Source organism: Labrus mixtus, chromosome 1, assembly GCF_963584025.1.
Source record: "Labrus mixtus chromosome 1, fLabMix1.1, whole genome shotgun sequence".
Taxonomy (NCBI): domain Eukaryota; kingdom Metazoa; phylum Chordata; class Actinopteri; order Labriformes; family Labridae; genus Labrus; species Labrus mixtus.
Window position 1 is genome coordinate 26728317 of NC_083612.1, and position 13893 is coordinate 26742209.

General features: G+C 37.9%; 2 protein-coding genes across 2 annotated transcripts; one reads left to right on the forward strand and one right to left on the reverse strand.

Moving 5' to 3' along the window:
- The first annotated feature begins 370 nt into the window (after window positions 1–370).
- On the forward strand, window positions 371–4159 carry LOC132975635 (putative gonadotropin-releasing hormone II receptor). Its single transcript, XM_061040336.1, has 4 exons — window positions 371–567; window positions 1670–2257; window positions 2827–3031; window positions 3544–4159. Exons 2-4 carry the CDS (start codon window positions 1709–1711, stop codon window positions 4068–4070), a joined length of 1281 nt encoding a protein of 426 aa, XP_060896319.1. The 5' UTR covers window positions 371–567; window positions 1670–1708; the 3' UTR covers window positions 4071–4159.
- A 2105-nt stretch (window positions 4160–6264) lies between these two features.
- wdr93 (WD repeat domain 93) lies at window positions 6265–13695 on the reverse strand. Its single transcript, XM_061046363.1, has 16 exons — window positions 13627–13695; window positions 12979–13096; window positions 12648–12849; window positions 12360–12424; window positions 12009–12087; window positions 11822–11901; window positions 11331–11397; window positions 10971–11067; window positions 10659–10729; window positions 10382–10471; window positions 9768–9899; window positions 9120–9324; window positions 8954–9014; window positions 8681–8837; window positions 8370–8553; window positions 6265–8146 (listed from the first exon to the last, which is right to left on the reverse strand). Exons 2-16 carry the CDS (start codon window positions 13087–13089, stop codon window positions 8038–8040), a joined length of 1710 nt encoding a protein of 569 aa, XP_060902346.1. The 5' UTR covers window positions 13090–13096; window positions 13627–13695; the 3' UTR covers window positions 6265–8037.
- Between the last annotated feature and the right edge of the window lie 198 nt (window positions 13696–13893).

The window sequence follows — 13893 nt, forward strand, 5'->3', positions numbered from 1 at the left end:
GAAGTCTGGGGTGCATCTGTGAAACTGCCACTAATTAGTTCATTTTCTTTGTCAAGATGTGATCCATATATTGTGTTGATTGAGAGAACTACAGAAAAACCTCTCTCACAGTGAGAGTGTGTCTCTCTTCACTACCCACTGTTGTACAGGTAGCCAGAGTGAGATATGACTTTTTAATATTTCGTTTTTGGTAGTTGTGACGTCTGGTGACGATTCATTATTAGCCTTTACCTGGAAGTCCTCTGGCAAAATTTGGTATGCCAAATCTTTTTTATTTAGCATTGGAGTCACTGACGTAAGTGAACATGAGATCAGACCACACCCCAGGGTGTATGTTACGGCAGTGCTATATGGATGACGGTGGAGCGGCTGAGACGCACTGGACGCGCTGGATGGCAGAGGAGCCGGACAGCTGTAACCTGCTGCCCTGCAGAGCCAAACAGCAGTCTATTTGTTGAATACAAGCGGACACTATCAGCGACCAAGCTCCCTTCTTACTGGAATTTGTTTGGAGTCCAGCACGTGCGTAAAAGGCTAAACGCACAGCTCTCTCTTTTGCACTTGGAGGTAAGTTTGTTTTGTTTCCTCACGAGACGATCTCAGAATTCAGAGTTAACACAAATGGGAACATGAATGTGGCGTTTTAATTTGGTTTAAAGTTGTGTCAAAAGGTGGGATTAAAACGTTGCTCAATACACACCTCAATTAAGCTTTTTTATTGTATTATTTTGCAGATGTGAATATCAAACTATTCCATTCATCTCATTGCAGGTTCTGCTGTTATAAAATGTGGTCTGCTGAGCACGTGAACTGGTTTAGATTGTTCATCTATGCATAGCAAGAAAATGTTTTTATCATATTTTATCTGTCAAACAAGTTATCTTAGGTATCAACGGGTCCATATTGTCTGGGATAATAGCAGCTGAAGAAAAAAGTAAACATCTAACCTCATCTAGATCAGATGATTAAACAATAATATTAATAATAAAGTTAAGTCCTATCAAACTTATCAATGATATAAATAAACACAACAATGAAATACACAGTAATAAATGAAACAGAACTAACATCAATGATTCTGATTTGTTTTTCACCTTTATGATCAAAAAGCCTGAATATAAATCAATCTCATGCACCACACTTAGAACCAGCTGCTGTAATGTCAGTGAAAGTCAGCTGTGCAGGTGCAGACACACTTCATTACAACCTGATATGACAGAGGCTGCCGACCATCATTTAATGAAACAGATTCATTAAGTACAAACAAAATCACATTTTCTTGTTCAGAAAATTCAGAAAACAAAATCATTGTTCAAAGTTTTGGCTTCATCTCCCACAACAAATAAAGAGGTGTGACAATCTAACATTTCCATTGAGCAGATGCTTTTGTCCAAAGCCACATACATCTGGGATAATTACATAGATAAAATGTTGTTGATTAATACATTTTTTGTTATCATCTTAATTTATTTTAGCTTGTAACAAATAAGAAAGAAAACTCCATTTACTTTGCATCCTTCATCCTTATTACTTCCTCTTGATAAGCTCCTACATTGTCCATTCCTTGAGTGTTTGCATTTCTCTCAGAAATGTGTTTTTGTAATTTCCTCCCACTTCACGGCCTCTGACTCATCCCTGTCTCGTGTGTCCCTCTTCTTTCTCCTCTCAGTGCTGATCTTCATGCTGGATGAGCAGAATGCCTTAGAAGATGAACACCTCTCTGTGTGACTCTGCAGCCACCATGTATCATCTGACCACAGACCACCAGCCGAATGCCAGCTGCAACTTCTCCACACCTCCGTCCAACTGGACAGCTGGGGGCGGCGCCCTGCAGCTGCCCACTTTCACCACAGCAGCCAAGGTCAGGGTCATCATCACATGCATGCTCTGTGGTGTTTCAGCCTTTTGTAACTTGGCTGTTCTGTGGGCAGCTCACAGCGATGGGAAGAGAAAATCTCACGTCAGGGTGCTGATTATGAACCTGACAATGGCTGACCTGCTGGTGACCTTCATCGTCATGCCGGTGGATGCCGTGTGGAACATCACAGTCCAGTGGCTGGCAGGGGACTTTGCCTGCAGGCTGCTGATGTTTCTGAAGCTGCAGGCGATGTACTCCTGCGCCTTTGTCACCGTGGTGATCAGTCTGGATAGGCAGTCAGCCATCCTTGACCCTCTGGCTATCAACAAGGCCAAAACCAGGAACAGAGTCATGCTGACTGTGGCGTGGGGCATGAGTGTTCTGCTGTCAGTCCCTCAGGTGAGGTCAGATGTCACAGCTCCAGACACAGACCAGAGGTCAGCACTGATTTACATTTGACAAAAGAAGAAACGTGATTTTATGAAAGGCTGTTCAAAAGATGGTCGTTGTCCCATGCACAGGGATCATGCCCACTTTCTAAACTGTCTCATGATGAATTCTTTACACAAAGGCCTTTGACAAAATGTCAGGCTGCCAATTTTCCTCACATCATCACTCTGAAATTAACGAACAAAAGCTATTGAAGTGTTTTGCCAATATGTACTTTTTGTTGTCATTACATGAATCATGGTCAGTAGTTTATTTCTTTCAAAATATCTGTTGACATAATTTTGTTCATATTTAGTTTGAAGCAGTCAATAAACAAGCCCGAACCTGGACAAACAAAGAAACTAGTAATGTGTCCACAGAAACTAAACCATAGAGGGGTTATCTTTGATCATTTGATAGTGAGAAGCCAAAAAAAGTAACATGTGGTACAGACATTTTTTAATTTTCAACTAGACATTAGATATTATCACAAACACTTTTGATGACCATGTCTAATTATTGTTCCTTTTCCTGCTCAGATATTCCTGTTTCACAATGTGACCATCATCCATCCCGAGGACTTCACTCAATGCACCACACGAGGAAGTTTTGTCACTCACTGGCATGAAACAGCCTACAACATGTTCACCTTTTCCTGCCTGTTCTTGCTCCCATTGGTCATCATGATCACCTGTTACACCAGGATCTTCTTTGAGATCTCCAAACGACTGAGAAAGGACAACTGTATGTTCAAAGAGAACTGGAAAAAACTTTAGTTTCATTTGGTAGAAATTTGTCAGGGAAGTCAGTCATCATTCATTTGTTTTTGATTTCCATGGAAAACTATACTGCTACTGAGAGTAAAGAAAAGTGTGACATAGCATTAGGCTGCTAGGTTAGCTAACTTCACAAACATGCATTTCATATTACTTTTATTTCAACATTTTACAGACTATTTGCACAACATTATTATAATAACTTTTAATTTATATGGAACATGAACTGATGTCCACTTTGTTAATCAATGACACGTTAGCTCCTTTAGAACATTCCAAGTAAGTAGCAGCCATCCTTGATGTTTATGAAAATGCCTTCACATCGTGCATTCATCATTTTAAACCAGCCATATTATGGTTTAAGTGTAGACCAACCTATTAATCAGGTCGGATGGAAATCTGTCTAAACAGAAAATAAATACACACAAGTCTTTTAATATGCTTAAAATATTTGATTTCTGTCATGTGTTCTGCTCACAGTGCCCACCAATGAAGTTCATCTGCGGCGGTCAAAGAATAACATCCCTAGAGCACGGATGAGGACTCTCAAAATGAGTATTGTGATCGTCTCGTCCTTCATTATCTGCTGGACTCCGTACTACCTGCTGGGCCTGTGGTACTGGTTCTTTCCAGACGACCTGGAGGGGAAGGTTTCCCACTCACTCACACACATCCTGTTTATTTTTGGGCTTGTCAACGCCTGCCTAGACCCCATCATCTATGGCCTTTTCACCATTCACTTCAGAAAGGGGTTCCGGAGGTATTTCTGCAACGCCACCACAGCGACAGAGCTGGATAATAACACGGTTGTAACTGAATCTTTCTCCTGCGCTGCCAACTCTTTGCCAATGAAAAATGAGGTGAGGACTGTCAGTCAAGAGAGGTTCTTGTTGTCCAGTGACAACCAAAGCAACAGAGAGTCCTCATCACCAAGAAGCAGCTTTTTAACAGCAAATAATGAAGCAGAGAGAGATCCAAACCAGTCCAGCCTTGAGAGCATTATGTAGGAGTACAGACAAGAACTCTCTGATTTATATTTATGACTGTTGTAAGTTGTTTTATTTATTCAGATTGATTCACTGTTGAACTATCTTTTTTTTTTTTTTAATTATTATTATTATTATATATATATATATATATATATATATATATATATATTTATTTATTTATTTTTTTCCCTCTTCAGATTTTTTCTGATTGTGTAATACTGGCTGGTTGGTGGGTGGCTAGGCTTGGGGGAGCATTAAGTGTGAGTGAATGTGAGTGTGTGTGTGTTTGTGGTGTGGGTGTCTCTGTGTTTAAATGTTTGGTATTATGTTTCGGATTTACCTTTTATTATGATTTTGTATTATGATGATTCATTTATGTTTTGTAAGGACTCCCTTGAAAATGAGATGATGCATCTCAAGGGGCTATCCTTGAAATAAATTACAAATTCCTTTCATCTGATGTGTTTGGTCATTGTATTTCTAGAATATTGTCTTTGATTAAGGCTCATATTTGTAAAATGTTTTTGTATCAAAGACAAAGGCTTGAATTCAGTTCCAAAGGTTGGAAATTACTAAAATGAGTTTTCCATTGAAGGTGGTGGTGGGTCAAAAAAACATAACAAAGAGGACACTACTACAACATAAGAAGCTTCGCTGTCGCCCACAGGATTTAGAATGCATTAGTAAGTTTGTATGCAATTTTAAGTTGCGCAGCTTTTGTGTCAATCTCTCCAGCTAACGTAATGCTGTTTCTTTAGTGACGTGTGACCAGAGGATCCCTGAGGAGAGAGCTTCCTCTAATACGTGATGATTCAGAGCCTGAATAGAAATGCCCTTTCATACCCTTGTGACAAATTAATATAAGGCATTATTTTCATCATTCTCCAGCTTAACAACATTTTTCTTTGATTGCTTACAACTAAGAACGGGTAAAAAAAGTAATACATGTTCTGTATTATCATCTCATCTGATTAGCCTCAAATAAGAGGAGGATTTGCAGAACACATATAACAAAATAAATACTTTAGATGGAAAAAGTATTTAATTATTTGACTTCTTGAAGCTGGAAGGTTTCCTAGGTCACTGTGGTTACACGTCATAATAATTTAAAACAGAGATAAGAAAACGAATCCATTCCCTAGAATCATCCTCATTAACCTTTTCTTCATGTTTTTTTTTCAAGCATTAACTCTACCTAAATGTTATATCAAGATAGATACTAAGCAGGCAAATGGTCCTGACTTCAATGACTGTGGAAAAACATTCTCATTATATCCATTATTTTGTCATCTTTTTTTCTCTTACTCTTATATCTTACAATTCAAGTGAACAAAGCACTCTTTCATGGTTGACCTCCTTCAGGAGGACTTCCTGTATCCGTCAGGGTTGCTATTTTGTCTGGGGTCGATTTATTCAGTGAGAAATCAAAAGAGTGAAATGTCTCTGGGAGGGGAAAATATACTCCAAAAGTGGCTTTAAAGTTGAGATCAATGTTTTTTTTTTACATGTGATGGTAAAGTTTTTCCCCCAGTGAATTTTTTCAGAAGCAACTTCCTAAAGCACATAAACATGTGACAGGGAAATGAAATGTTGAGTGAGTTTAGCATGTAACCCTGCAAAGCCATCATCAGTATGAACAGTGAAGGGTCCTCTTCATGAAAAGTGTTCTGTTTAATTAAACAAACTGTTGCTGGATTGTTTTCACTGACTCGATTTTCTACGAAACACTCATCTGGTATTGACAGGAACACATGCCAAAATCTTTGAATAGAGCAGCTGGGCTTTCATCTCGATGACTTGTTGCCTCTTGGCATTCATCCTCAGAGAAGCTTTATAGAGATTCTAATGAGGCTTTCACTCTCTTATTAAAATCTCTATCAGTATCATTTTCATTTGATAGAAATAGAAAAAAAGATTGTGCAGACAGGATACAAATGATGCAACACAACAAATACATTTGTCTGTGGTGAGCATTGTGGGGATGCCAAATGATCCAAACAGCTGTACATTTCTGTTTGGTTTGCTCTCTGTTAGATATAGATCTGCAGACTCCATCAGTCCATCGGGGTGGACATTATTCATTTAGCAGAAATATAGAAAATAATGTTGCCCAGATGTGGTCTTGATTGGCGTTCACTAAGACACACTTAGGGTCCCGAAAACCTGCGTCTGCTGGGGTGGGCTATAATCATGCTTATAACATATCACATAAAAGTAAAAAGTTGGGCTTTGTCAGGCTTGTCTTCAGGAGAAGAAAAACATTTTTAAAATGTGGGATCATTTCTGATGCGTTTCAGGTAGTCAGGGAATCTAAACACTGATTGGCTTTAAAAACACAGCGTCAAGCAGATTTGTGGCTCAAGTTTAAATTTGTCCTCTTTTCATTGTTACCTACACTTTTAGACCAGTATTCTTTTGCAGAGACAAATAAATAATTGTAAAAACACTGTTCATTGGAACTAGTTTGTCATCAGCACAGAAACCATTCCACCTGTTTATTGTTGTCCACATGGACCACTTAACCTGTACACACTAAAGCCTGCTGATACGTTATTGGTCAATACATCTCGGACTAAAAGTGTACCACAAACGCAAACCTGAATACCTCACATGCTGAAAATCACGACCCCTGTGTACGAATCCTACATTTCTAAGTAGAATCTGTAAATAGATATTACATATGTGTATAATTTAAACAATCACCATTAAACTGTATCATTGACCTGAGACTGGTTTAACCTTCAATTTACCAGTGAGCCCAAAATGTGTTTTTTCTACGAATGCTTAAATTTTTCATTAAGGATGCTTTTAAAAAGCACTCTAAGGACACTCTCTGCACCCTGTCCTAGATTTTTTTTTTTTATCTTCTGATATCACAAACATGACATATGAAACATTAAAGGACCCCAAAGGCAACCAAAAGCTAATGTGCCATGACTAAAAACAGCCCAGTCACAGACAGACTGAATATACTCATCTTGAAAAATACATATCAGAGATTGCCCAGCAGCACCGGATATTAAAAAATGTTCATCTGTAATTCAACACGAGTAAAAAATGTTCTGACTATTCAATCAGCATCGCAGAACCAATCAGTGAGATTTCATCTCAAAAGCAAATACAGTTTGGACATAAAATCTTCTTTGTGATGTAACGTCACATAAAACTGTGTGAGATATGAAATGAGAATAAACTGGCAGCTATTAAAAATAAATTCTCCTTTTCAATTCGCAAAACTGGATATCGTTTTGCAACCTTTATTAATCCAGTTACCCTGGCATTTACTGCTTATTCTAAATATCATAGTAAGAACTTAAATTAAGAAATGGTTTAATACATTTGACTGAATTCTCCCATTGTGTACTGTGCTCATTACTTAAAGAAGAAAATATAATAAAAAAGATTGCTTGTTTGCAATATCTAAGCCATTCATTGCCACATCAATGGTTAATGTATATGAATGTATATTTGATGATATATGTTAGTACTGGACAGTGCTGAATGAATTGTTTGAACATGGACAGCATTGATTGACTTGACATGTTGTCAAAGCCAGACAGTAACAGAAAAGAACAGGATAGCACACTTATCTTACCATAAGTTAGTGGACAGAATGCTATGCTAAAAAGAACATCATCCATGTTTTATTGGAAACCTGAAAATAGAATTTCTCAGAAATATTTCAGAAGCTGAAATCTGTCTTCAAAACGACATTTGTTTATTTATTTCTACCGATAATGCAAACACTCCAGGTTAATGGTTTTCTCTTCATTTGTAATTTAGTAAAAAAATAAGAAGATAAGGTAAAGCACCTCTTTATATTCTCTCACACATGAAAATGACATCTCTGTCTATGTGAAGGAGAAATGGTGCAGTAGAATGGTAGGGATTACAAGATTCCCATGGCAAAGTACACTAAACATGCACACAGATACAACATACAATATTATCTCTGTGCAAAAAAAAAATCATCTGCTGCAGTTCCTCAGCTGGCTGTAGCGCTGCCGTCTTGCTGCTGTAGGGTGACTGCAGTTTCCTGTAGCTGCGTCCATGTCTGTGTTACAGCGTTGTTTCTTTCATCCACAGACTGTGCTCTACACATGGAAACACATGCAAACACATACTGTAGATATGGAGTGTTTGTGTTCTGCTTGGGACATCAAGCCAATATTATCTGACCTAATTAGAATGTAAATCTGCAAAAAAATAATTAGACCTCACATATGCAGAGTTTCCAGATATACTGTATACTGGTAATGTCTGTTACTCAAAGAACACAATGACTTTGTAGAGGAAGTAGAGTTTCTTTATCTCTACCTTTGCTCCAGGTAGAGGTTGCAGCTTTCCTCCAGGTTGACACAGCAAACCGTTTGTTGTTGTGGAGGGTCTGGAAGAGGAACAATATACTTCTTTGTGATGTCAATCTCTCCAAATTGGAAGATGAAAAGCTGACTCTGGTTTCCTCCTTCAGAGAGTGCACTGCAGCTGGGGTCCTGGTCTCCTGCAAAAGAGATGAAAGCCTTTAGATACAGCTCTCTGGATGCAATGTGTTTGCATTCATATCCATATGGGTTTAAATCGACTAAAGGTCATACTTTTATAAAAGAAACATTGTGCTTTAGGTTCACCTTGTATGAGGAGAGTTTTATGTTTGGCACTCAGAGCATAAACAGGCTTGCATGGTGTAGTGAACAGATGAGATGCAGGAGGAATCAGGTAGCACACTGTAGTTTGGTTGATGACATCTTGGAGGAACATTTTTCCATTTCTTTGCACCATAAGCGACTAGTTTAGGACAGGAAAAAAAGACAGTGGGACCAGAAGAATTCAGAATGATCTAACTGTGATTGTTTCATACATGTGCTGTAAAAATGTTGTTAATTCAGTTTGATTGTTTCTACCAAGCTGTGCAGGAATGGCACTGATGCGATGACAGTTGGCAGGTCCTTGCTGTCCTTAGATCTGTGTAGAAAGAGGAAATAATGAGTTGTTTTGGGTGTAAAACTTGATTATATTTAATTAAAATATGCCTCTATTAAATATGGTAACATATAAAACCCAGGTAACCTTTCAGTGAGCTGCATTGTGCAAGATTGTGTTCCTCGCCCTGTTGTGACGCTATAAATAGCTCCACTTTTACACAGCACCAAAAGATGGACCTTTGCTGTAAACATCTGCAAATCATCAGCAGACTCAGGCCAGTAATTGACTAATTGCACTCTGAAGAAGGCGCTGTCTGCTGCTGATACCAAGACTACAGATAAAGGCAACCCTGAGGGACACAAAAGGAAATGTCAGACAGAGAAGTAATCTGGTTTGTTTTTCAAAACTCGAACAAGCGACAAGATAGCCTAGCTTGTCACTCTCTCACTCACACAATGAGAGGGAATACCTCCCCTTTGAAGAAATATGCACGACTGTGTTTGTGTTTACGTTGTTTTGAACTGCAGATATACTCAGAAATGCATATGATGGCCTTGTGTTTTGGTTTTGGATTTGGTTTACTCCAGAGAATGTGAGTATTTGCCACCAAAAGCTACTGCTCAAAGTTAAGGTATGTCAGTAAGATTCATTAATAACAGCTTTAAGACTTTTAAATTCAGAGAAAACTAATAACCTTCAGAGAAAACTAATAAGCTGCATTGCTGTAACTAAACTAGTTTGGCCTCAGATGACATAAACTTAAAGGGAGACCCCACTTTCAGGTTTTCTTACCAGATTGTCTGTCCCAGACATACACCATGGCACCCTCAAGCCCAACAACTATGTATTGGGTGCATCTACTAACAGCAGAGCAGAGGATTTCCTTTGCATTTGGCAATATCACATCTGGTATTGGTTCCACATCTGCTTCGAAAAGAAAGGTGTTCACATTTCAAATGTGTTACAAAGGAACAGTTAAAAAAATGTTTTTTTTTTTTTTTTTTTGCTTTGCATGATATACGTTATGAAGCCACCATTTCTTCTTCAAAGACTGAATAACTGCTTTTTTTTCAGTTTCCTCATCAGCCTGTATCAGAAAACATATATGCAGATACTTCAGCAGCACTTGTAATATCCATGAACACCGTCTGAAGCTTGAATCATTTTGATCAGAGTAGTGGAAACACTTCCTTTACAGACTGGGCAGGTGGATAGGTGTATCGCTGAACTTCATGACTAAAGGGTTTAGTTTTATACATGTATGCCTAATGTTTTGTAACTTTTTAACTCTAACTTCTAAACCCTAAAAATACAAAATAGGTTCCCTCTAAGAACAAGCAACCTCTTTTCGAAGGTGTGAATGTGAAAATGCATCAGATCCATGTTTGAACAAATACATTAAGTACCTGGTTTGTTCTTTGGAACTTTGTGCAGTGAATACTGAAGTAGATTATGGCTGCCACTCCACCACACACAGACAGCAACAGGCAATCCTGCTGTAGGGTCAGAGATTAAAGGTGACATTTATATAGCAGTAGTAGGAGTACTTCAAAATGCCCTAATAAGGGACTGAATAAATACTGGGATAACAAAGCCATATATTATCAGCTAAATTCTGCGCCCTACAATTTTGCCCAATGTTATTATAAAACACAAAAACCGTGTTTCTCCTCCATCACATACCTGGCTGAAACTTTTTTTTACTGTCACCAGGAAGCTGACCACAAGGCAGAAGGAAATGGTGGGTGCAAAGCCTGAAAAAGATGTATAAGGCTAAAATGAGACAAGAAGAGAGCTAAACACCTGCATTTATGTTTCATGATCTACAGAATAAACAGGCAATATTACCAAGAACATACTTTGATTTCAAAATGAGGATGTATTAAGACAAAGATACAAATAAATCAAAATACATACTCAAACTATTTTACTGTATGTTAAAGCAGCTAAGCCATAGAATACTGTTTGTACTTTTGACAAAAAAACTCATCTTACCTTTGACAACTGCTGCTGGATTCTACGTCTAGAGAACAACAGTGTGTGAAGAAATCTGTCGTCTTCATATCCTTAAGTGGTTCATGCAATGTTGTCCCTGTGAACAACACAAATATGCTTATATCAACAACAGCAAAAACTGTATAAACTTTCAGGACAGGTAGGCAATTAAACTAGAGGATAAAGAATGTATTAACACACTGAATTACTGTTAATACAGGAACACACACACACCCTGCTCATAAACCAATACTTTCAACTTCAAACACACACTATACACATGTGCATACACACAAAATATGGATTCCTGTTGTTTAACTTTATAAAGTCGGGATACATTTTTGCCTTGATAAACTATACCTGCTGGTCTGATTTTGAGCACCACTGAAAAGTGAGACCATTCAGCATCCACATGTTCAGACGGGTCCTGAGGATTTAAAAACAACAATTGCCTTAAAGTTTCCAACTAAATACATTGATTGCATTTAAAATCTAATGATGTACAGTATATAGTATTATCTGGCAGTAGGTAAAACTGCAAATATTCTAACCAAAACTCTGATTCCCCTAACCCATATCTTTCCTAGCCATCTCGAGCAAGAAGAGAAAATGAAAAAGTGGTTAGTCTAGATGAGCACACGGCCTGAAGAAAACAAAAAGACCGACAACAGGATCGCAACATGATTCAAGTAAAGTGCTCTTCATCAGGTCTCCATTAAGTCCAAGCCTGTGCGTTATTTGTACCATTATGACTCTTGTTCCTTACTCCTAACCTTGTGTTCACATCATTTCAAGGTGAAAAACAACCTAGCTGTGAGTAACTCGTCCAGAAGTTTAAGTTAGTACAATACCTGTGATTGTGTCCTCTCTAACTCCTTCAGCCATGCTTCTAGGGGGAGATGATAAACCTCCAGCCAAACATCACCCTTGCCTAATAGGAAGTAAGCAATTCACATCATTCTACATTTAAATTGATAATCCGTAGTTTAAACGATATAATGAAAATGGACAAAACAGAGAGTAATCGTTCTTATTTACAGCTCATTGCTGCAGCTCCATAATCTCCCCCTTCAGACAGTTCAAGGGCCAAGCAAATCCTCCTTTTGTTCACATTTTCCTGACGAGAAAGAGTTTGTGAATCGGTTATTTTTAATTTGTTGAATAAATATCGTAAATTATATTAAATGAAAATACAATCCAATCAATAAACACATCATTTTTAATTCTGCAAATTCTGAAATACAATTTTTAACTACAGATAAACTCAGTCTTCCATGTGTTGGAAGTAGTGTTAAGATTTCTGTTTGCATTTTTTGTTACACATTCAAGATCTTGTTGGACAAATACAACCTGAGTTATTTCTCAATAAATTACATTAAATATACTCACCATGTGGTTAACAACACTGACAAGGTGAACAGCTTCAGAATGAAATTCAAAAATTCTGGCCACACCTGCAGTGTGAGATAATAGCAGTTTAGGTATGATGAAGATATGTTTCTCCATCTTTCACCACTTTCTGAGAACCTCCTGTGGGTTCCTCTTTTAACCTCTATACCTGCTAATTCATAGGTGTTACTATCTCAGGTCAGGACAGAAATAGTTCCTGACTAAGCAGGATTGTACAAATAAAACAATATCACCCTGATATTGTTTAATCACTGGTCTTATACTCACCCATATCATCAACTGTGCCGAGCAGATAGACTGCTTCAGCCATTCTGATTATTTGAATACACATGATTTCCAGGCTGTCCTGCAGCCACTCTGCCACACAGACAAAAGAGGTCGCACACCACACAGACAAGCCCCGAGAGTGACCCATACTGAGGTACCTGCCGTCTTCGGAGCATGACAGGCAATTTGAACTCTCAGGGAGCTGTCAGATGGAGAAGAAAAAGTTACATCAGCCGTTTGAACATGTATTAAAAACAATACACATTTTTTATTTTTTTCAAATATCGGTCATTAAAAGGTCAATAATTAATCAATGACTCTCAATCTGTACCTGTGCTGCACTGGACAGTTCCAAAGTGGGTGTTTGCTTTCTTGTTGTTTCTGTTTTGCCAGCTCCGACCATTTCTGAGTCAGGGCTGGGGTAATGATTTGTGCTACACATGGAAATCCTGGGAACAGATTGGTGGAAGAAGCACTGAGATCATTTGACAGATGTAACTATGATCATCAAAATGTATTTGAGAGAAACTCAAGAGAAGCTCTGACAACCTGCTGCTGTAAACCACAATACCCCAGTTTGGAAATAATAAATAACATCTGTCTATCTGTCTGTTTATACAGAAATGAGTATGTCTAGTTTGATCTATTTAAACAAAGAATGGCATTTCAATGATCATACAATGTTTTGTAAAGTTTGATTTTTTTTTTTGCGAAAGTCCCTTTTTTTAATTCAAAGAGTAAATAATAGGCCTACATCACTTCACGGCTTGTAAAAAACTAAAGTAGCACAAATAAAAGTTGAAGATAGATAGATAGACCCCCAACAAAGCTAGGCTATTGCTAACGCTAGCAGCAACATCAACGTTAACAAGCAGACAGGAAAAGCTGGAAGCGCAGTGAGATTTAACTAAATGCCATTTAAAGAACAAAAAACAACTTCAAATATATTTTAAGTTCACACAATTGGACGCAGTCTGACCTTAAATGTTCTCTAAGTTGATAAATGTCACGCCAGCTTCCTCAAACACTGCCAACCAAAGCGTCACACCGTCGCCATGACAACATGTTGCGTGCATCGTCAATCACAACTTATCCTGTTTGTCATTTGAATTATATATCTTTTTGGAGCTGTACTCTTATTATTATCTTTTTTTTTTCTGTTTGGGATTATGCTTAGGGGTCTCTTGCAAGTGCAATCACTTCGGAGATATAGCCTCAATTATAACTCTTTTATTTTTTTAAACGC

What these genes read in the sequence shown, in the direction of transcription:
- LOC132975635 (XM_061040336.1), top strand. Translation starts at nt 1,709, where the DNA reads ATGAACACCTCTCTGTGTGACTCTGCAGCCACCATGTATCATCTGACC. An exon ending in TTCTGCTGTCAGTCCCTCAG is followed by an intron (nt 2,258 to 2,826) that starts GTGAGGTCAGAT and finishes TTTCCTGCTCAG; the next exon opens with ATATTCCTGTTTCACAATGT. An exon ending in ACGACTGAGAAAGGACAACT is followed by an intron (nt 3,032 to 3,543) that starts GTATGTTCAAAG and finishes TTCTGCTCACAG; the next exon opens with TGCCCACCAATGAAGTTCAT.
- wdr93 (XM_061046363.1), bottom strand. Translation starts at nt 13,089, where the DNA reads ATGTGTAGCACAAATCATTACCCCAGCCCTGACTCAGAAATGGTCGGA. An exon ending in CGGCACAGTTGATGATATGG is followed by an intron (nt 12,425 to 12,647) that starts GTGAGTATAAGA and finishes CTCACACTGCAG; the next exon opens with GTGTGGCCAGAATTTTTGAA. An exon ending in ACAATGCAGCTCACTGAAAG is followed by an intron (nt 9,015 to 9,119) that starts GTTACCTGGGTT and finishes CTTTCTACACAG; the next exon opens with ATCTAAGGACAGCAAGGACC.